The sequence below is a fragment of the Narcine bancroftii genome, chromosome 4 (genome assembly GCF_036971445.1).
Source record: "Narcine bancroftii isolate sNarBan1 chromosome 4, sNarBan1.hap1, whole genome shotgun sequence".
NCBI classification, from domain to species: domain Eukaryota; kingdom Metazoa; phylum Chordata; class Chondrichthyes; order Torpediniformes; family Narcinidae; genus Narcine; species Narcine bancroftii.
The window spans coordinates 222,422,719-222,444,444 of NC_091472.1; the positions used below are offsets into that span (position 1 = coordinate 222,422,719).

At 41.5% G+C, this 21,726-nt stretch overlaps 1 protein-coding gene across 3 annotated transcripts in view; it reads right to left on the bottom strand.

Annotated features, from left to right (window-relative positions):
• Positions 1-11,726: 11,726 nt before the first annotated feature.
• Positions 11,727-21,726, bottom strand: part of LOC138761618 (caspase-7-like) — a 74,192-nt gene continuing 64,192 nt past the window's right edge. For all 3 annotated transcript variants that reach the window (XM_069934037.1, XM_069934038.1, XM_069934036.1), the window contains exons 10-11: positions 15,091-15,571; positions 11,727-11,922 (exon numbers count right to left, since the gene is read on the bottom strand). In XM_069934037.1, coding sequence (XP_069790138.1) covers positions 11,775-11,922; positions 15,091-15,571 — 629 coding nt within the window. In that variant the 3' untranslated portion in view covers positions 11,727-11,774. The remainder of the gene's footprint in view (positions 11,923-15,090; positions 15,572-21,726) is intronic.

Sequence of the window (21,726 nt, forward strand, 5' to 3'; positions counted from 1 at the left end):
ACAACCACTTACTAATTAAAAAGCTGTAGTTATCACGCGAAACATATGTAATTTTTTCCATTATTAAACAGTATGTCATCTCATTATGCCATCTATTAATATCAATCATATTTGTATCTTTCCACATACTAACAATATATTTTTTCTCTACAAATAATTCTAAATATACAAAAGCAAGTTGAAATTTATCTAATCCCAAACCTTTCAGAGGTTGCAAACTGCCCAATAAAGATACTATCAGATCTAAATGTATTTTAATCTTATACAGATTTGGATTTATCCCAACCCTTTTTATCCATACCATCCTTTAATATTTAATACATGAATGAAATATAACCTTTCTCTGGTACCTTCATAAGAAAAGTCTCAAATTTAGTAATTTCAGGTAAAATTATATCTCCACCAAACACACATTTTACCAAAGATCAAATTTAAAAATAAAGCAACAAAGAATTCTTATCAATACCATAGCTGTCCCTCATCGTTATGCTTAATCGAACTATTTAAACCTCGAACATTAAAAGTAGCCAACCTCAACTTTAACATATCTACTAATATTAATCTTTATATAAAAACTCAAATCATCATATATAGGCCCTCCAATAGGAGAAAAAAAAAATCACAAAATAAAGCAAGATAAAATGAAAAGAAAAAAAAATTAACAAACCCCCCCCCCCAAAAAAAAAACTACCAAAAGGTAGTAATCCCTAAACAAAATTTGGGTGTGGATCACCCACCAGTGGCTGATGACTAATAGAACCTAGAACAAATCTCTTCCTCCCCAGCCGAACAAAAAAAAATCTCAAAATATCATAATAACTTAAAAAGTAAAATAAGAATAAGAAGATTCTAATATTCATCCAAGAGGTTCCAAACTCGAAGATCCCATTTCAAAAGAAGTTGGACTCTTTCCGTTCCCATTTTTCCCATTTCTACCATTTCTTCCGTTTCCAGAACAACCAGATTTTTCTTTAGCTTCTATCATCAAGGACCTTCACCACCCAGGCCATGTCCTCTTCATACTCCTACCAGCAGGAAGGAGGTTCATGAGCCTGAAGATGAACATCCTGCAGTGAACTGGAATTCACTGTCTGTGTATTGTTCAGATGGCTGGCTCCTCCCCTGGCTCCACCCTCACCTACCTCAATATAAACCCTGGTTTTCTCACCTTACCTCAGGTTCCCCTGAGGACTATTGTCTACCGCCCATTAATTGTAAGCTATTAAAAGTGTGTTTGTATTCCTCACTTGTCTCTGAGTGTGTTCAGTCGCATTATACACCCAACATTACAAAAACAGCTTCTTCTCCTTCAGCACCCTCTCATATCCCAGTTCCGATACCTGGTACCCATTCAGCCGTTCTTGAGCTAGTCTCCAGCAGACCACAGCCTAGTGTGAATCCCTCGTCTGCAGTTCCCAACAGCCCACCACCTGTGTGTTCTTCAGCCTCAGAGCCCCTCACTGGACTGCTGTCGTGGTCACTGTCCTGTGGGCCGTCTTCTCTGCTTTTTTTCAAATGGTGGGCGGGTGGGGGGGGGGGTGTGCTGGCCTCCCCTTTTTCCGGTGCCCTGCACCAGTCCTCTGCTTTTCTGAAGTCTGCAACCCCTCCTGGCTGCTGCCAATCATAGGCGCCGCCATCTTGGGTTCAGACACCGCGGTGCAGTATTTTTTAAAAAAAACCATCATCAGCTCCATTTAAAGCCACCAGTCCCCTCTCCCCATGGGTCCGCACCAGCGGCAGTGCTGCTGTTACAGCAGCTCTAGCAGCACTGCCATTTTCTCCACTGCAATGCATAATACTGCTGCTGCAAATTTTGTGATGCAAGTTCATGACAAGAAACCTGATTTTGATTGGGGCTATCCAATGATGGGTGAGAAGGGCAAGATCTGTGAAGGGAATCCGTCAAAGGCATTGATGGGCACTACCAGATGCCCCAATAACCACAAGGACAAAGACTGAGGGGAACGATAGGGTTTATTGTACATAAGACTTGAGGTGGCCCGGATCGAAAGTAGGGAAGTGCAGGGAAGGGAAAGGTGGCTCGACTTTTATGGCCTAGGCCACAGGGAAGGAGTCCAGGGGAGAGTGTCTTCAGGAGGTGGGCCAGCCCGTGCCTTTACCAGCCAATGACTATGTACAATCCATATCATTATATCATTATATTCACCTCTTCATTTTAAACAGAATCCCCCCCCTTTTTTCAGAGGTGGAACCAACAAAAAAAAATTCTCCTGTCTAACTAGAGGTTCAGTCGCAACGGCGACTCTCCTTCTGTGGGACCGACGGGGGGGGGGGCAGGTGTGTCTGCGCTTTGCTGTTTGGGAGGGGAAGCTGCCACTGGTGTGGGGGGGCAGGGGAGGTACTGTCTGAGGGCTACCGTGGGGGGAGGGGTGTTTGATGTCTCCCGGGGGACTGATTCATGGAGAGGAGAGCCAGGCAACTCAGCCACTAGTATTGAGTTCCAGTGTGGGGTGATCTGCTCCGTGGGGTGGTCGGTGGTGGACAGGGCAGTTTCGGGATCTCCGGCTCTTGCCAGGTCTCGGATAGGCACCGTGTCCTTGTGGCCTTTGAGGGTTGGCGTGTATGAGGTAGACCTCTTCCACCAGTGGATCTGTCTTATGGCTCCTCGAGTCTCTCCGTAGCAGGACCAGCCCTGGGGTTGCCAACCAAGGAGGAATGGATGAATCATTCGCTGATCTCCTAGGGAAAGCAAACAAGCGTTCATGTGGGGTGGTGTTGGTTGTGGTGCACAGGAGTTACTGAATGGCATGGAGTGCTTCTGGCAGAATGTCCTGCCAGTGGGACACTGGCATGTTCTTGGACCTAAGGGCCAGGAGCACTGCCTTCCAGACAGTGGCATTCTCCCTTTCCACCTGGCCATTACCCCTGGAGTTATAGCTGCTGGTCCTGCTGGTGGCTATGCCTCTGGCCAGGAAGTACTGTCGCAGTTCCTCACTCATGAACGAGGTCCCCCAATCGCTGTGGATGTACTTGGGGTACCTGAACAGAGTGAAGATGCTGCGCAGCATCTTGATCACCGTCACCGAGGTCATATCCGGACAGGGAATAGCAAAGGGAACCTGGAGAACTAATCCACCACCGTCAGGAAGTAGGCATTCCTATTTGTGTTGGGTCGGAGGCCCTTAATAAGATGTGCATTGTTGGGTCGGTAGAACTGCAGCTTACATTCAGCACAGATCTAGCAGCGTCTGGTCATGGACCTGACATCCTCAATGGAGTACAGAAGGTTCCGAGTCTTGATAAAGTGGCACAACCTTGTGACTCCAGGGTGACAAAGACTGTCACGGAGGGCCTGGAGGCGGTCAAGATGCGCTCTGGCGCATGTCCCCTGGGATAGGGCATCTGGGGGATCGTTGAGTTTATCTGGTCGGTACAAGATGTCGTAATTATAGGTGGAGAACTTGATCCTCTACCTAAGAATCTTGTTGTTTTTGATTTTACCCCGCTGTTTAGTATTAAACATGAAGGTCACGGCCTACTGGTCTGTCAGCAGGGTAAACCATTTACCGGCCAGGTAATGTCGCCAGTGGTGCACCACCTCAACGATTGCTTGTGTCTCCTTCTCGATGGAGGAGTGCCGTACCTCAGGTCCGTGCAGGGTGTGGGAGAAAAATGCTACTGCTCTGCCCACCCAAGTGTGGCGACCAGTGCGAAATCAGAGGCATCGCTCTCCACCTGAAACGGGATGGACTCGTCCACGGCATGCATCATGGCCTTTACAATGTCTCCTCGGATCTGGTAGAATGCAGCTTGGGCTTCTGCCGATAACGGGAAAGTTGTGAACTTCATCAGGGGGTGGGCTTTACCGGCGTAATTGGGCACCCATTGTGCATAATAGGAAACAGCCCCAGGCACCTCTTCAGCACCTTTAGAGTGTTTGGGACTGGGAGCTCCATAAGAGGTCGCATGCGATCGGGGTCCGGGACAATGACACCATGTGCCATGACGTATCCAAGGAGGGCCAGGCGGTCTGTGTTGAACACGCACTTGTCCTCATTGTACATCAGGTTGAGAGACATGGCTGTACATAAGAACTTTGCAAGGTTCGCGTTGTGGTCCTGCTGGTCATGGCCGCAGATAGTGACATTATCAAGGTATGGGAATGTCGCCGTCAGCTTGTGCTCCTCCACCATTTGATCCATGACCCTCTGAAAAGTAGAGTACCATTAGTAACATCAAAAGGCACCAGCAGGAAGTGAAAAAGTTTCCCTTCAGCCTCGAAGCCCGCTTAGAGCTGGTCACTCGGGCGAAGAAGAAGTTGATGATAGGCCGACTTGAGTCAATGGTCGAAAAGACTCTGTATTGTGCAATCTTGTTGACCAAGTCAGCTATCCAATGTAGAGGATACACATCCAACTGGGTGAAGCGGTTCATGGTTTGACTGTAGTCATTCACCATCCGGGGCATGCCTGCCCCTCTGACCATGAGGACCTGTGCCCTCCAGGGGCTGGAGCTAGGGGCTATGATCCCCTTCACCAAGAGTCACTGAACCTCGGCCTGGATGAACACCATATCTTCAGTGCTGTAGCGCCTGCTTTTGGTGGCGATCAGTTTACAGTCTGGAGTGAAGTTTGCAAATAGTGATGGAGGGGCCACCCGCAGGGTGGTGAGGCTGCAGGTTGGTGCCAGAGGCTGGGTGCTCAGTTAGGAGGGGGGTCCATAACCTGTGGATTGCAAACGGTGAGTGGTGGTTGGGGCCCCTGAACGCCATCATCACACTCCTGAACTGACTGGAAGTTGAGGCCCAGGAGGATCGGCGTGCAGAGCTGGGGCATGACCAACAACAAAAAGTTATAATAACATTCCCCTTCCTCCACCATCAGAGGTGCCACACAGTACCCCCAGATACAAGTCCGCTTGTCTTTTGCCACCATTGAAATGGATCCGGTCATCGGCCATACAGGGATCAAGAGCCTACGGGCCACCTCGGGGTGGATAAAACTTTCAGTACTGCCACTATCGAAGAGGCAGTTCGACTTGTGCCCATTCACCTTGATCTGCATCATGGAATTCGTGATCGGATGAGGGCTGGCCTAGTTCAAGGTGATCAATGCTAGGATGGGTGCGTCATTTTTGTCGATGGTGGGGAGGCCCATGTCCAAGAAGATGGCCTCCATGTTGACCACGCTGCAAAAGTTGATGAAGAAGGCAGGCGTGGCGTCATTGAAGAGGGCTGCTGCTGCGTAGAAGATGGGAGTGGCAACAAATAAGATGGCGCCACCCTGACCTCACACACGGCCAGCACCGGAAGCTCCTCAGTCATACACACCGTGCTGCTTTGGAATGAGGCTCTGGACCTACAGACCCATTGATAATGCCCCTTTTTCCCACAGCCCGAGCAGGTAGCTCCTTTCATGGGTCAGAGACGTCGTAGGTGTTTTGCCTGCCCACAGAAGTAGCATCCTGTAGATCCCGGTGCCACTGCAGCTGCGGTCAGGTTGGCCATCCTGGATGCCGACTCCCAGGATGGCGGCCCTTGCAGTGGCGCATACGGGGTAAGCCCGATTCTGCCCGCAATCGACTCTGCGTGGTGCTGGGCCGAGTCTAAAGTCCTGGTCAGTTGGATCGCCCATTTCAGCGGAAGTTGTTCCTCCTCAAGGAGATGTTGTCAGATATAGTCCAACCTCAACCCCGACACGCAAGCGGCCCAGACCAGGTCTTCCATGCACTGGGCCCCTGGCACAGGGACTGTGGGGTTCCCCAGTCTTTTCCCAGTGTGATCAGGGCTTGGACGAACTCCTCTACTGACTCACCAGGCTGCTGTTTTCTAGATGCCAGGAGGTAGCGGGAGTAGACCTTGTTGATTTTGGGCTTGTATAGCACCCGTAGCTCAGCCATCACCTCGGTGATGCAGCTTACGCAGCTTCAGATGGCCTGGAAAGCCCTCTGGCCAACACTTGCCTGTAGAACCCTCAGCCTCTTCTCTTCCGAGTCGACCACTCCAGCAGCGGCCTCAATGAAGTTGTTAAAACAACTAATCCATTGTTCAAAGAGTTCTGATGCACCCGGGACTTGGGGATCCACCTCTAGCCGATCGGGGCGCAGCAACTTCTCCATTACCAGTACTTGAGACGTTAAAATTTTCTGTGCAATAAATTGTTGGGCACTACCAGTTGCCCTAATAATGACAAAGACAAAGACTGAGGGGAGCGATAGGCTTTATTGTACAGAAGACTTGAGCTGGCCCGGATCTAAGCTAGGGAAGGGAGAGATGGCTCGACCTTTATGGCCTAGGCCACAGGGGAGGAGTCCAGGGGAGAGTATCATCAGGGGACGGGCCAGCTCGTGCCTTTACCAGCAAATGACTACGTAGAATCCATATAATTACAGGCATTTCCTTCAATTTTCTGCTAGCAGTTATGAGGAAAGAAGTGTTGTGTCTTGCAATTAGAACAAATGAACTTCCTGCTTTACCAAAGCTCTTGGTGAAAGTAGCTGAGAAATAGCAACAGGAGTGTAGCTGTGATGTCATGCATTTAGTGTTGTGAGCAGTTCATTGATCTGTGGGTCAGCGATCACCTGTCTTCATCCAGCCTGACATAACACACATCCAGGCTTCTCTTGGACTAGAACATCGAGAAGACCATGAAGAAAGCACACCAACACCCCAACGTCGTCTGAGGAGATTTGGCATGTCAACAAATGCCCTATCAAACCTCAACAGATGCGCAGTGATAAGTATATAGGCTAGTTGAATCATGGCCTGCTTTGTAAATTTGACTGAGTAGAATATGAAAGTCTGTAGACTTTTTGTAAAAACATGGTAAAGGTTGTAGTAAAAACACACCAAAATGCTGGAGGAACTCAAGCCAGTTTTCCAGCGTCCAAAGGAGACAAAGATATATTGCCAACGTTTCGGACCTGAGCCCTTCAAAGAAGAAGCAAAAAGCAGGAAATCTCAGGATACAGACAATGCTGGCTGGGGGAGGCATCCACATCAACAAAATATATGGTAATGGGAGAGGTGGGAATTAATTTAAAGTCTATGCAAAAGGAGAAAGGGAAAAGAGAGAGAGAAGGAGCTGGGGAATGCAAAGAGGGAGACCGTGGGGGGGGGGGGGGGATGGGGGGATGGTTTAATGAAAGCCAGAGGTTGATATTAATGTCATCTTGTTGGAGGATTCCCAGTTTGAAGATGAGGTATGTTCCTCTAATTTGCGGGTGGTCAGTACACGAGACTATGGACAGTTGTGTCAGCAAGGGAAGGGGATCGGGAATTGAAATGTGTGGCCACTGGGATATCCATGCTATTGTGGCAGACAGAGCCGAGCTGAGGTGCTCAACAAAATGATCTCCCAGTCTGCTTCCAGTCTCTGTTGTAGAGACCATAACGGGAGCACCTGATGCGGTAGATGCACCCCTGCAGATTCACAAGTTAAATGTTGCTTCACTTGGAAGGACTGTTTGGAGCTCTGAATGGTGGTGAAGGAGGAGCTGTGGGCGCTGGACGTCACAGGGGTAGGTACCAAAGGGACGATGGTTGGGGAGGGAGGAGTGGACAAGGGAGTCTCAGAGGGAGCGATCCCTGAAGAAGGCAGAGAGGGGGGAAGATTTGTCTAGTGTTGGGATCACAGTAGGAGACGGAAATGGTGGAGGAGGATGTGTTGGATGCAGAGGCTGTTGGGGTGGTAGGTGAGGACAAGAAGAATCCTGTCCTTGTTTTGTGTGGGGGTGGAGGGAGCCAGGGCAGGTGTGCGGGTAAATTTGACTGCTTAGTAACGTAGAAGGTTGCCAAAGGTAGTAAACATTGCCAGATCCATTGCAGGCTCTGACCTCTGATCCATTACAGACATCTATTTGACCTGCTGCCTCAAGAAGGCAACTAACATCATAAACGGCCTCCATAACCTTAGTTACAACCTCTTCTCGCTGCTACTTTCATGAAAAAGATATAGACGCTTGAAAAGAGCACCTCTGGTTCAAGAAAAATTTATTTCCATCAGCTATCAGGCTCTTGTAACTTCTCCTTGTTATTCTAATTATGGACTGCTCTCTGACACCACAAAAAGGTTTTCTGCCCTATTGCATTACAGATTTTGCACAAGGATTACTGTGAATATTTATATCTATATATTTATTGTCTTTTTAAAATTTATTCAATTTGTTTTTATTTACAGAGAAAGGAAAGGCTGTGGATGTTGTCTACATGGGAGGTTAGTCAGAAAGGTTCAGACGCAAGGTATTCGTGGTGAAGTAGTGAACTGGATTCAACAATGGCATAATTTCCTGAAAGTGGTTTCACAGGTGGATAGGGTTGTGAAAAGAGCTTTGGCATATTGGCCTTCATAAATCAAAGTATTGAGTACAGGAGATGGGATGTTATGTTAAAGTTGTATAAGACATTGGTGAGGCCAAATTTGGAGTATTGCATGCAGTTTTGGTCACCTAACTACAGGAAAGATATCAATAAGGTAGAAAGAGTACAAAGAAGATTTACTAGGATGTTGCCCAGACTTGCAGAGTAAATGGCTTTTTCCACTGAGGGTAGGTGAGGAACAAACCAGAGGACATGGGATAAGAGTGAAAGGGGAAAGGTTTGGGGGGAACATGAGGGAGAACTTCTTCACACAGAGAGTGGTGGAGATGTGGAACAAGCTGCCCGCTTAAGTAGTGAACATGTTACATTTTAACAGTTAAGAGGAATTTGGACAGGTACATGGATGGGAGAAGTATGGAGGCCTTTGGATTACGTGCAGGTTAATGGGACGAGGCAAAAAAAAATGGTTCAGCACAGACTAGAAGGGTTGAAGGGACCTGTTTCTGTGCTGTAATGTTTTATGCTTCTAAGCATCTTCTTGAGTGCAGCAAGTAAGAATTTTATGTACATTGTACAATGTGTATGAGAATAAACTCATCATCATAACCAGTTCCCCTTTATCCACGACGTTATTTTCTTCAAGGGACTCCAATAAATTGGGGAAAAACTCTGATTTTTCTTGCATAAAACCACAATGACTTTGCTGATTACCTCAATTTTTTTTCTATTGCCCTGCTATAACATTAACATTTTCTTTGACAAATCTTAAGCTGATTGACCTGTAGTTTCCTGCATTCTGTTTTTTCCTCTTTAAAGAAGTTGAACTAGGGAACATCTTTCCAAATCAACATGGGCTGATGTGTCATCAGTACCATTCACACCAAGGTGTAGTGTCAGGATCCAAAACAAAATCACCTAACCTTTAAGTTCAGCATCATTTGCAATGAATGACTCAGCTTTTGACACCCAAGATCTTTCCACATCTACAAGTCAAGAGTGATATGGAATATCATCCATTCACATGGGTCAGTGCAGCTCCAACAATGCTCAAGAAGTTTAATACGATCTGGAATAAAGCAGCCCTCTTGATTACTATACATTGGTCTAAATCGCAGAACTCCCGACCCATACCCAAAAGGAGGGCAGCACTGATTCACTATCAATTATTCACCTAAGAACAATAGCACATCCATACTGTTTGACTGTTCTGCACTGAAGAGGGGGTTGTGGAAGAGTCACCTTTATACAGGAGCCTGTGGGGAGGGGCCACAGGTACAATCGGCCAATAGGTGGTTTACCACATTCACCCCTTGTTTTTAAAGATTCCAGCAGGGTGAAGTGGAACTTATAAAGTTACAAATTCAAAAGTCACAAGTTCAGTCTTTCAGGCAGTCTGGTCGTTCACTGGGACCATTGTAGTACCAGTTGCAGCTGTGGTACAGCAGCGGGATCCTGGATGGTCTCGGGCATCAGTATTGGGCTGGTGGGTAGGTAGTGATGAGTCCAGTGTATCCTCCCTTGGGGCATAGGCAGGGTATTAGGGATGAGGAGGATCGTGTGTGTTCAATGGAGAGGGGGGTGTGGGGTGATCAGCAATGGTCTCCAGGGCAGCTGAGGGAGCCAAGTCCCTGACAGAAACGGTGGCTTCGTGTCTGTCCGAGTATGCAACGTAAGCATATTGGAGGTTGGCATGGAGGAGGTGGACCCTTTCGACCAGGGGGTCCGACTTATGGCTCCTTACATGCTTCTGAAGTAGGATGGGCCCTGTGGATGTCAGCCATGCCAGTAGTGTAGTCTCTGTTGCAGATTTCCTGGGTTGTTAGCCAAGTACGAGGGGGGCGGTTGGTGCGCAGTGGTTGTTTCAAAGATTGCCGGTTATACACAGTGAGGGATGGATAGGGCCCATCGAACTGAAAATTCAGTCCCAATAGAACATCAGCGCAAAGCTGCGGCATCACCAACAGTCTAAAGTCTTTATATTCAGTACCCCACACCTTTAGAGTCACTGTGCAGAAGCCCCGGACATCCATTGTGTGTGACTTGGATGTCCAGGAGACCTTCTGGTTCACTGTCAATACTGTAAGGGAAAGGCGCATTTCACATGGCACTGCTGGCCCCTGGTGATGACAAGTGTCCAGGACAGCGACCCCCATGATCCACATGGGGTGCTGCTAGGAAGAGGCTTCGACCTACACACTTTGGCATAGTGGCCCTTCTTCCCGCAGCTGAAGCAGGTTGAATCCTTCGCTGGGTAGCATTTCCTTTGATGCTTCCTTCAGCTGCAGAAGTAGCACATTGGGTACTCCCTTAGCACCGTGGCTGTGGTTGGGTCACCACCGGAGCAGGATGATAGTGATGGGAGGTGGTTGCAGAGCACTGGTGCCATGGTCGAGTTGTTAGCGGAGTGAAGGGCTGGCAGCACATCCCAAGATGGCGGTGCCCAGGGTAACGAGGCGGCCATGGTGTCGGGCAAGTAGGCTTCCATGTTCTGGAGAGCCAACTCCAGTGTACCTGCCAGCTCAATTGCTCCCCTTGCTTCGAGTCTCTGTCGGATGTAGTTCAACCTGATCCTCGTGACATAGGCATCCTGGATCAGGACCTCTGTGTTCTCTGCAGCGGACATGGCCTTGCATTCACAGGCCCTGCCGAGTGCCCGCAGGGGCCAAAAATATTTGGTGTTGGACTCACATAGTTGCTGTTTGTGGGCCACTAGCAGATGTCTGGCATAGACAACATTGATCTTATGCAGATACTGTCCTTTGAGTATGTCCATGGCTTCCTGGTATGAAGTAGCATCCCTGATCATGAAATACACTAGGGTGCCGCCCCGGGTGTGCAGCACTTGTAGCTTATTGGTCTCTGACTGCACAGTGGTAGAGGAAGCCTGCAGGAAAGCTTCAAAATAGTGTGGCCAGAGCTCAAAGCTGGTGGATGCCTCAGGCAATTGAGGGTCAACCTCCAGCTTTTGTGGCTTCAGGATCTGCTCCATTGTAAAATTGATGCACTGTTAATTACTCAAAAGACTGTTGTTGAGAAACCAATAGATTTTTTATTCACTAAAGAACAAAGGGATATGCATTCCATTCAAATGTCCTGCACTGAGGAGGGGGCATGAAACAGTCACCTTTATACAGGAGCCTGTGGGGAGGGACCAGAGGTACAATAGGCCAAAAGTTGTGCCCAACCAGATAATTATATGCAACAGTGGTTTCACACAGTCATCATCACCTGGAAGATCAATAGTGTGCCTGCAGTCATTATAGGGATTTGGTTATAAGAAATTTTTTCAGATTTACCATCCCGAGTTCATGAAAGTTATGTATAAATGTTCGTCTTTTATAAAAATCCAATTGTTCTGAATTGGCTTTTACTTGCCCAGCAACCACTGCAACTAAACATTAAAGAGATACAGTTTATTCCTCACAAAGCATGAACCTTCAACACCCTGTTTTCTTCAAGAATTTTTTTTATTGTCACCTTTGCACAACATTTTATTTTAAAAAAACTGTTTTCGAAGAGATGGGGGCACAATGGCAACCCTCTTGGAAAGGGTAACTCGTTGCTCTGGCATTTGTTGGATACTTTGATTCATCTCACTCACTCTCTTATTCACTTCAGTCAGAATGTCAAGTATGTCATAATTTCTGGGGAGACAAGATGTAAAACATGACTCAGAATAACAGAGCATCTCATGGACTGAATGTTGACAATATTGACATTAAATATTATGAAAGATATGGAAAGTCAATTAAGTCAATATAGTAGAAGTCCTAAAATCTGGACTGCTCAGGTCAGTCCAGGTTTTCACTTTTACCTTTAAAATTCAAATTTAAAGAAGACAGAACAGACAAGCAGGAACATGTTGATAGTTTGTTCATTAGCAATTACAGCTTGCTCCATTTATCAAAACAAGCAGTTTTAAAGAAAAATAAATCAACATTTGACAAATGGGCAGACAAACTTTTTCACTACAAAAAAAGAGGATGTAAGGCTTGAAATTATGTTTAAAAATAAACATTGTAAAAGAAAAATACAGTTTGCAAATGAATTCCTTTGTGATAAGATTACCTGTATTAAGTGTGATCTGGTTGCTTGTTGCCGCTGTGCACCTGTGGTGTATGCACGCATAGATCCACACAAAAGCCTGCTATATTTTAAAAGTTTGAGAGTTTCAAATACTTTGGATTCTTGGGTGGTCTGGATTTCTGCATCTGGATTTTCGGACTTCTATTGTAGGAGTAAGTTGTCAACCTCAGATTAAACTGGGAATTCTCCGATGGAAGTAAGATAATCCACTTCAGAGTTGTGAATGGATTACACATTTAAAATAAGTTTTAAATAGGAAAGTATTGATACTATCCAGATCCCTATCTACACTCAAGATCCATTAAAGATTGTTAAGAGATAATTTCACATACTTAGGGGTTAAAATTACTAAAAGATCTATATAACTCATTTTTTTTCCTTTATTTAAGTACGTGAGATTGTCTTTTTCAAGATGGTCTTCTTTATTATTATCTTTAATAGGCCGTATTAATGCAGTTAAAATGATAATATCGTAGTGGGGATGCTATAGTTATAGCTCAAGGTTGATGAAAGAAGATTCTCACATGAAGGGAGTGTAATCGACACTGACTTTATTGGGCTGCAGCTCTGCCTTTTATAGACAGCCAGCTGCATTACCATGGGGTGTGGCTTGAGTGGGGCTGGCTTTCCAAGATACATGGACCCGGATGGACCCCCTGCGATCTGCTGGCAGTGATTGGTCAATTCGACGGCTATTACTGCGGTCTATGGTAGTGGTAGTGGGTGTCTCATTCTGCGTGTTGTTTGCTCGATCGCCATGTTCTTACAGCTGTTTCTTGTGTCGGCCCGCAGAGTTGGCAGTTGGCCGCTACAATATTACCTGTTTTTATATTTATTTCAAGCAATTCCAGTTTTCATCTCAAAATATTTTTTTTAAATAATATTGACTCAAAAGTTTCTTCCTTTATTTGGAAGAACAAAAACCCTGGAATTAGTACATTTTATTTACAAAAATTTAAAAAAGATGGAGGTATGGCCCTACCTAATTTTAGATTTCATTACTAGGCTGTTAATATTTGTTATCTAACTTTTTGGATTTTTTATTCTGACAAATTGGATCATCCATTATGGGCAGATTTTGAATCGAAATCTATACAGCAGTATTCAGTGGCCTCTTTATTGGGTACCTCTCTTTCATTTAGGTTTTCCAAGATCAATAATGATATATCTAATCCAATACTCAAACATATATTGTGAATCTGGTTCCAATTTAGGAATTTTTTAATTTAAAAAACTTTCTTCTATCTCGTGCTCTCTCCCATAGATTTTTTTTTCAACCATCTTTATATGGATAATCAAAAGTATTGTTTATTTTGCAAATTTATTTTTAATATCTTTTGAACAGCTGACAAGTAAATATGGCTTACCAAATATTCTTTTTTTTATATTTACAGATTATACATTTCTTATAAATACCATATTATTTGACGTTCCATTTGTATATCCACCAAATCTAGTTGATAATATTTTTCAATTGAATCCTTCTCAGGAAGGATTAATCAGAATTATAGCTGATCCATTATTGAAATTATGTCCAGTATTTCACAATAAGGATAAAAAGCTTGGGAACTGGAACTTGCAAGAACCTTATCAGAGGATCTATGGGTCAAAATTTTTAAACTGTTAAATACATCATTTGTAAGTGCCTGACATACATTAATTTAATTAAAAGTGGCACACCATGACCAAATGTCCAAAGATAAATTGGCTAGTACTTTTTTCTAATATTAACCCAATTTGTGACAAATAAATCTGAAATTGCTACATTAACACATATGTTTTGGTCTTTTTCATCCTTAGAAAACTATTGGAAAGAAATTTTTAATATCTTTTCAATATACTCCATGTAGAGCTACGACCAAATCCAACAACTGCTCTTTTTGGGGTTATTGACCCAGACATAGCGAGTTTTTCTGTACCTCTTCAATGGGTTGTGGCCTTCTCTATATTGTTGGCTAGAAGAGCCATCTTATTCAAATGAAAAGACTCTAGACCTCCAACTGTTTTTCAATGGTTTTCCATAGAGTGTCTTGTCTAAACTTAGAAAAAAAATTAGATATCATGCATTTGATTCATCAGTGAAATGTGAAGATACATGGCAGCCTTTTATGTGTTATTTTCATTTGATGTAAATGTTTCTAATGAGATTAGATGTACTCGCTCTTCCACCTTTGATTTTTGATTTATGGTAGGAACCAAAAACTACAAAATATAGGTAACCTTCAGGATAAGCTGCTCAACTGTTTTTTTTTTATTAGTTTTTTTTTCTTTTTTTAAAAATTAAAGTAGGTTAGGTGTATTTTGTACTTATAAAAGCCGATAAAAAAGATTGCAAGTACTGATATGATGTTAAAAATGGGAAATAAAATCAGAATAGGATGTAAATATTTAACTGGTTAATCAGCCTCTATGAATCACTCCATAAATTCTGGAATCTGAAAAGGCTATTGGCCAGATTAATATAAAAGATAACACTGGCAAACACCAAAACTAAATTAAATGTATTTTTTAAAAATGGTTGGCTTCAAAGGAAGGCATCATTTAGCATAAAATGCACTGAAATCAGTGGCAAGGTTGCCAGCACAAGGAAGGAATCCTTCTAGGAGAACTAGGCACCCACAGCTGGGCTAGATCACTTTGATGGGAAACTTGACAAAGCAGAACATCCCAGCTCATACAGAAATAATCAATACGTGGTAGACACAAAATAATGCCAGAATACTTACTCTTTGCAGTAGTCTTCTAAGCAGGTACACAGGGTTTGAATGAACCAAGAGCCTTCCTTTGTCCTACATGAAACATATCCAGGAACTGTAGACATTGCAAACAGAAAATCCCTGTGCTCCGGGATTAATAGTGGTGATGAATCGAATTCCAAGTCAGAGTTGGTGTTTCTGATGAAGCAAGGTTTTTGTTGCTTGGTACCTTGACAAGCTTGAATGAAGAAGAGCTTGGGTTTTTTCAGTAATGAGGTACACTGGGACCCTGAAAACAATGTTCTTATTTTTCCAATCTGAAGGTGTTTGCCATCTTTTCCCACAATTACATCCTTTTCACCATGAGAGAGGATACAACATACAAAACAATCCATGGCATTATGGTCATAGTGACTATATGCTTCCAACTTTTGCACCATTTCGTTCACGGTCAAGTTATCATACTTGCGTACATCAAACCCCAAGTCATTAAATACTTCTTTCAACCTTTCTGTAAAAATGAAAAACACATTTACAATTTTAGTGAGAGAATTGGAAGTATATTATTATTTTCCTCTACTCTCTTTCTGAAGACACAAATGTCCACTGGCTTGGAGTTCTTGTAGCTTGGAGCCATTTCTTCTCCATCACTACCAAAGGTTAACAGTTTAAAGACTGTAAGTGCCAGCTCTTTTCAGGAGGTATACACTTTGTGTCTTATAAAAATGTTGAACAACTTGGGCAAAAACATTTTGATAAATGCAAGTAGTCTTGGAGAGGACTACCAGAATGTACTCATACAGATGCAAGCAAGTTCAGGACCACATGTACATGAAAGCAGAAGAGCTCCTTGTGGAATCCAGCAGTGAAAATGGAGATTGCCTGGTCGTTATTCTTTTACATTTATGGGATGCTTTACAAATTTGCATGTAAACCCTGTGCGGAGCCATGCTAATGCTCTCTTTGTTATTTCCTATTTTAGTTTACATGCTGTCTATTCTACAGAATCTGCTCTTGGACCTGGGAGGTGATCTACAAGTTTTATCAATGAAGAATTTAGAACTATCACCAAGGATTGCAAGATACTTTTATAAAAGCTGTTTTTAATTTGCAGTAGTATTTTAAATTATTTAAAAGTTTTAGGTGATTTATTTTTCTTTATTTAAAAAATAATAATTTAAACCATTTTAATATTCTTTGAATACTTCTGAATACACTTTAACAGATACAAAAGATAGGGGAGGCTTTGCAGTTAATTCATTGGGCAGGTCAAACAGTGTACTTACTATATGTAGCAAATAGGCCCAATGTTTTGGGCTTAAGCCCTTCATCATGGTATGAGCAAAATGTGGGCAGATGTCCAAACAAAAAGGTGGAGGGGCACACAGCCACAGGCAGGAGGTAATAGGTGGATATGGGAGGGAGGGCACACTGGCAAACAAAGAAAGGGGGTGATGGCTCTGTGAATGGAGAGGGAAGAGAAAGGAGTGGAGACCTGGAGGAAAGAAGACAGAGGAATAGGGAAGAGAGGAAGAACGGGGGATGGTTTCACAGAAACCGGAGAAGTCGACACTAATGGTTGGAGAGTGTCTAGACGGAATATTAGGTGTGGCCTTGGTTTAGCAGTGCATGAGACCATGGACAGACATGTTGACATGGGAGTGGGGTGCAGAATTGAAAAGGTTGGCCACTGGGAGATACCCGTCTTTTTTTTTTAAATTTTTTATTTTTCACACTATAAACCATATTTAGCAGGATACATAGACATTTTTCTTCTTAAATATATACAGTGTCGTTTTCTCCCCCTTTTACCCCCCTCCCTTCCCTCCCTCCCTCACTCCCTTTCCCATTTATTTAAAGTTCAATCTATAAGATACATTAACCCGTTAAACAATGTTGTCACTTAATATAAATAAACAAGAAATTTTACTGAGTCAGTTCTTTTCATTATCTTCTCCTTCTGTCATTTTAGGTGGTGGAAGTCCACGGTAGGATTTCTCTATTGTGTTTCATATTTGTTCCCATATTTGTTCGAATATTGTAATGTTATTTCTTAAATTATATGTTATTTTTTCTAATGGAATACATTTATTCATTTCTATATACCATTTTTGTATTCTCAAGTTGTCTTCTAATTTCCAGGTTGACATAATACATTTTTTTGCTACAGCTAAGGCTATCATAACAAATCTTTTGTGCTCCATCCAAATCGAGTCCAAATTCTTTGTTTCTTATATTACTTAGGAGGAAGATCTCTGGGTTTTTTGGTATATTGCTTTTTGTGATTTTATTTAATATCTGGTTTAGATCTTCCCAAAATTTTTCCACTTTCTCACATGTCCAAATTGCATGAATTGTTGTTCCCGTTTCCTTTTTACAACGAAGACATCTGTCTGATACTGTTGGGTCCCATTTATTTAACTTTTGAGGTGTGATGTATAGCCTGTGTATCCAGTTATATTGTATCATGCGTAATCTCGTGTTTATTGTATTTCTCATAGTTCCGGAGCATAGCTTTTCCCATGTTTCATTCTTTATCTTTATGTTTAGATCTTGTTCCCATTTTTGTTTAGGTTAACCATTTGTTTCCTCATTCTCCTTTTCTTGCAGTTTGATGTACATATTTGTTACAAATTTTTTGATTATCATTATGTCTGTAATCACATATTCAAAATTGCTTCCTTCTGGTAACCTCAGACTGTTTCCCAATTTGTCCTTCAAGTAGGTTTTAAGTTGGTAGTATGCAAACATTGTATCGTGAGTTATATTATATTTATCCTTCATTTGTTCAAAGGATAATAATTTATTTCCCGAAAAACAATTTTCTATTCTTTTGATCCCTTTTCTCTCCCATTCTCTGAAGGAAAGGTTATCTATTGTAAAAGGGATTAGCTGATTTTGCGTCAATATTAGTTTTGGTAGTTGGTAATTTGTTTTATTCCTTTCTACATGAATCTTCTTCCAAATGTTGAGCAGATGATGCAATACTGGTGAATTCCTACGTTGTACCAATTTTTCATCCCATTTATATAGTATATGTTCAGGTATCTTCTCCCCTATTTTATCTAGTTCTAATCTGGTCCAAACTGGTTTTTCCCTTGTTTGATAAAAATCTGATAGGTATCTTAATTGTGTGGCTCTATAATAATTTTTAAAGTTTGGTAGTTGTAAACCTCCTTGTTTGTACCATTCTGTTAATTTATCTAGTGCTATCCTTGGTTTCCCCCCTTTCCATAAAAATTTCCTTATTACTTTCTTTAACTCCTTGAAGAATTTCTCTGTTAGGCGTATTGGTAATGACTGAAATAGGTATTGTATCCTTGGGAAAATGTTCATTTTAATACAGTTTATCCTTCCTATCAGTGTTAGTGGTAAGTCTTTCCAATGCTCTAAGTCGTCTTGTAATTTTTTTATTAATGGATGGTAATTGAGTTTATATAGATGGCCGAGGTTTTTATTTAGTTGTATACCTAGGTATCACATTGCTTGTGTTTGCCATCTAAATGGCGATTCTTTCTTAAACTTTGAGAAATCTGCATTATTCATTGGCATTGCTTCACTTTTATTTGCATTAATCTTGTACCCCGACACTTCTCCATATTCCTTCAATTTCCTATGTAATTCTTTTATTGATATTTCTGGTTCTGTTAAGTATATTATAACGTCATCTGCAAATAGACTGATTTTATATTCCTTCTCTTTTATTTTTATCCCTTTTATTTTATTTTCTGTTCTTATCAGTTCTGCTAGTGGTTCTATAGCTAACGCGAACAGTGAGGGCGATAGTGGACATCCCTGCCTTGTTGATCTGCTTAAGTTAAATTGTTTTGATATATATCCATTTACTGTTACTTTCGCCTATGGCCCCTTATATAATGCTTTAATCCAATTAATATATTTCTCTGGTAAGCTGAATTTTTGTAGTACTTTGAATAAATTATTCCATTCTACTCTGTCAAAGGCCTTCTCTGCGTCTAAAGCAACCGCTACTGTTGGAGCTTTATTTCCTTCTACTGCATGAATTAAGTTAATAAATTTACAGATATTGTCTGTTGTTCGTCTTTTTTTAATAAATCCAGTTTGGACTAGATTTACTATTTTTGGTACATAGTCAGCTAATCTGTTTGCTAATAGTTTAGCTATTATCTTATAATCTGTGTTAAGTAAAGATATTGGTCTATATGACGCTGATGCAAGTGGATCTTTCCCTGTCTTTGGTATTACTGTAATTATTGCTGTTTTGCATAAGTCTGGTATGCTTTGTGTTTTATCAATCTGGTTGATTACTTCCAGAAGGGGAGGAATTAATAAGTCTTTAAATGTTTTATAGAATTCTATTGGGAATCCATCCTCTCCTGGTGTTTTATTGTTCGGTAGTTTTTTTATTATCTCCTGTAATTCTTCTATTTTAAATGGTTTTATTAATTTATTTTGCTCCTCTGTTTGTAATTTCGGTAGTTCAATTTTAGTTAGAAATTCATCTATTTTGTCTTCTTTCCCTTCGTTTTCAGTTTGATATAGTTGCTCGTAGAATTCCCTGAAGTTTTCATTGATCTCCATTGGATTATATGTAATTTGCTTGTCCTTTTTCCTTGATGCCAATACCATTCTCTGTTTGTTCTGTCTTAAGCTGCCATGCTAGAATTTTGTGAGTTTTTTCTCCTAGCTCATAATATTTCTGTTTTGTCTTCATTATGTTCTTCTCCACCTTATATGTTTGTAGTATTTTATATTTCATTTTTTTATCTGCCAATTCTCTTCTTTTAGTTGTATCTTCCTTTATTGCTAATTCTTTTTCTATATTTGTATTTCCCTTTCCAACTGTTCTGTTTCCCGATTGTAGTCCTTCTTCATCTTAGTTATATAACTTATTATTTACCCTCTGATGAATGCTTTCATTGCATCCCATAGTATAAACTTATCTTTCACTGATTCTGTATTTATTTCAAAGTACATTTTAATTTGTCGTTCAATTAATTCTCTAATATCCTGTCTTTTAAGTAGCATGGAGTTTAATCTCCATCCATACATTCTTGGTGGGATGTCCTTTAGCTCTATTGCCAATAACAGGGGTGAGTGATCCGATAATAGTCTAGCTTTATATTCCGTTTTCCTAACTCTCCCTTGAATGTGGGCTGATAACAGGAATAGGTCTACCCTTGAGTATGTTTTATGTCTGCCCGAATAATATGAATATTCCTTTTCCTTTGGGTGTTGTTTCCTCCATATATCCAAAAGTTGCATTTCTTGCATCAATTTAATTATAAATTTGGTTACTTTGTTCTTTCTGTTAGTCTTTTTTCCAGTTTTATCCATGTTTGAGTCTAAATTAATGTTAAAATCCCCTCCTATTAGTATGTTCCCTTGCGTGTCTGCTATTTTCAAAAAGATATCTTGCATAAATTTTTGATCTTTTTCATTAGGTGAATATATAAGTAAATTCCAAAATTCTGAATATATCTGACATTTTATCATTACATATCTCCCTGCTGGATCTATTATTTCCTCTTCTATTTTGATTGGTACATTTTTATTGATTAATATAGCTACTCCTTTGGCTTTTGAATTATATGATGCTGCTGTTACATATCCTATCCAATCTCTCTTTAATTTCTTGTGTTCCACTTCAGTTAGATGTGTTTCTTGTACGAATGCTATATCAATTTTTTCTTTTTTCAGTAAATTTAACAGTTTCTTCCTTTTGATTTGGTTATGTATTCCATTAATATTTAAAGTCATATAGTTCAACATAGCCATTTCATACTTTGTTTATCTTTCCTTTCCGTTTCCTCATCACCACCTTCCCTTCTTATCCATTTCTGCTTTCTTTTTTTGAACACATTATAAGACAACATTTTTAAAACATTAAATATTTCCACTATTCTCATATCTAAAATTCCTTTAACCCCAATAGTCCCTCCCCTTTCTGAGTTGCCTTTGTCCCTTGTCGGGCAACCACATCTCCCCTCTCCATTTGGATTTGTGAATTCACTCGCAAGCGTCAACTGATTTCGCAGTGACTGTAATTCTTCCCCACCCAGCCCCCCACAGAAAAGATTTTAATCTTCATATATAACAAAGGTCACTCTCTTAATTCCCTCCTTACTTCCTTTCTTCGGAGATACCTGTCTTTGATGCAGTCAGAGCATCCACAAGAATTTGTTCTGGGAGCTCTTTGGTTTAACATGTTCATTCAGGGGGAAATTAATTGTCACCAAAAAAGTCTGATAAATAAAAGGCAGAATATATTATTGAACCACTAATACTTTTCAACTAATTTGATTTGTTATTTGATGAAGGAATGGAGAGCATTAATAAAAGTTGAGCATGTGTATTTCAAATGACATTTGAAAAATTCCAATTTGTGCAAATGTAATTCCTGGTGGCAGTGAAAATACAGCAAATACAACATTGGACAAGGGTCAGACGACAAGAGTAATGGTTCTAAGGCTGAGGGAATGCCAAGTGGTTGAGCTTGGAGTTTCTCTTTTTCGATACATGTCTTGACCTGAGCTTGCTTAAACAGGATATATTTCCAGTGTCTGCATGTGTTATAAAACTCAGAAATGTGTAATACTGTGAGAAGACTGGTCATAATGTGAGGAGAAAAGAAACCAGTGAAGTATGTAAACTGTTAAGGCGTTAAAAAAAAATCTCCCTATCTTG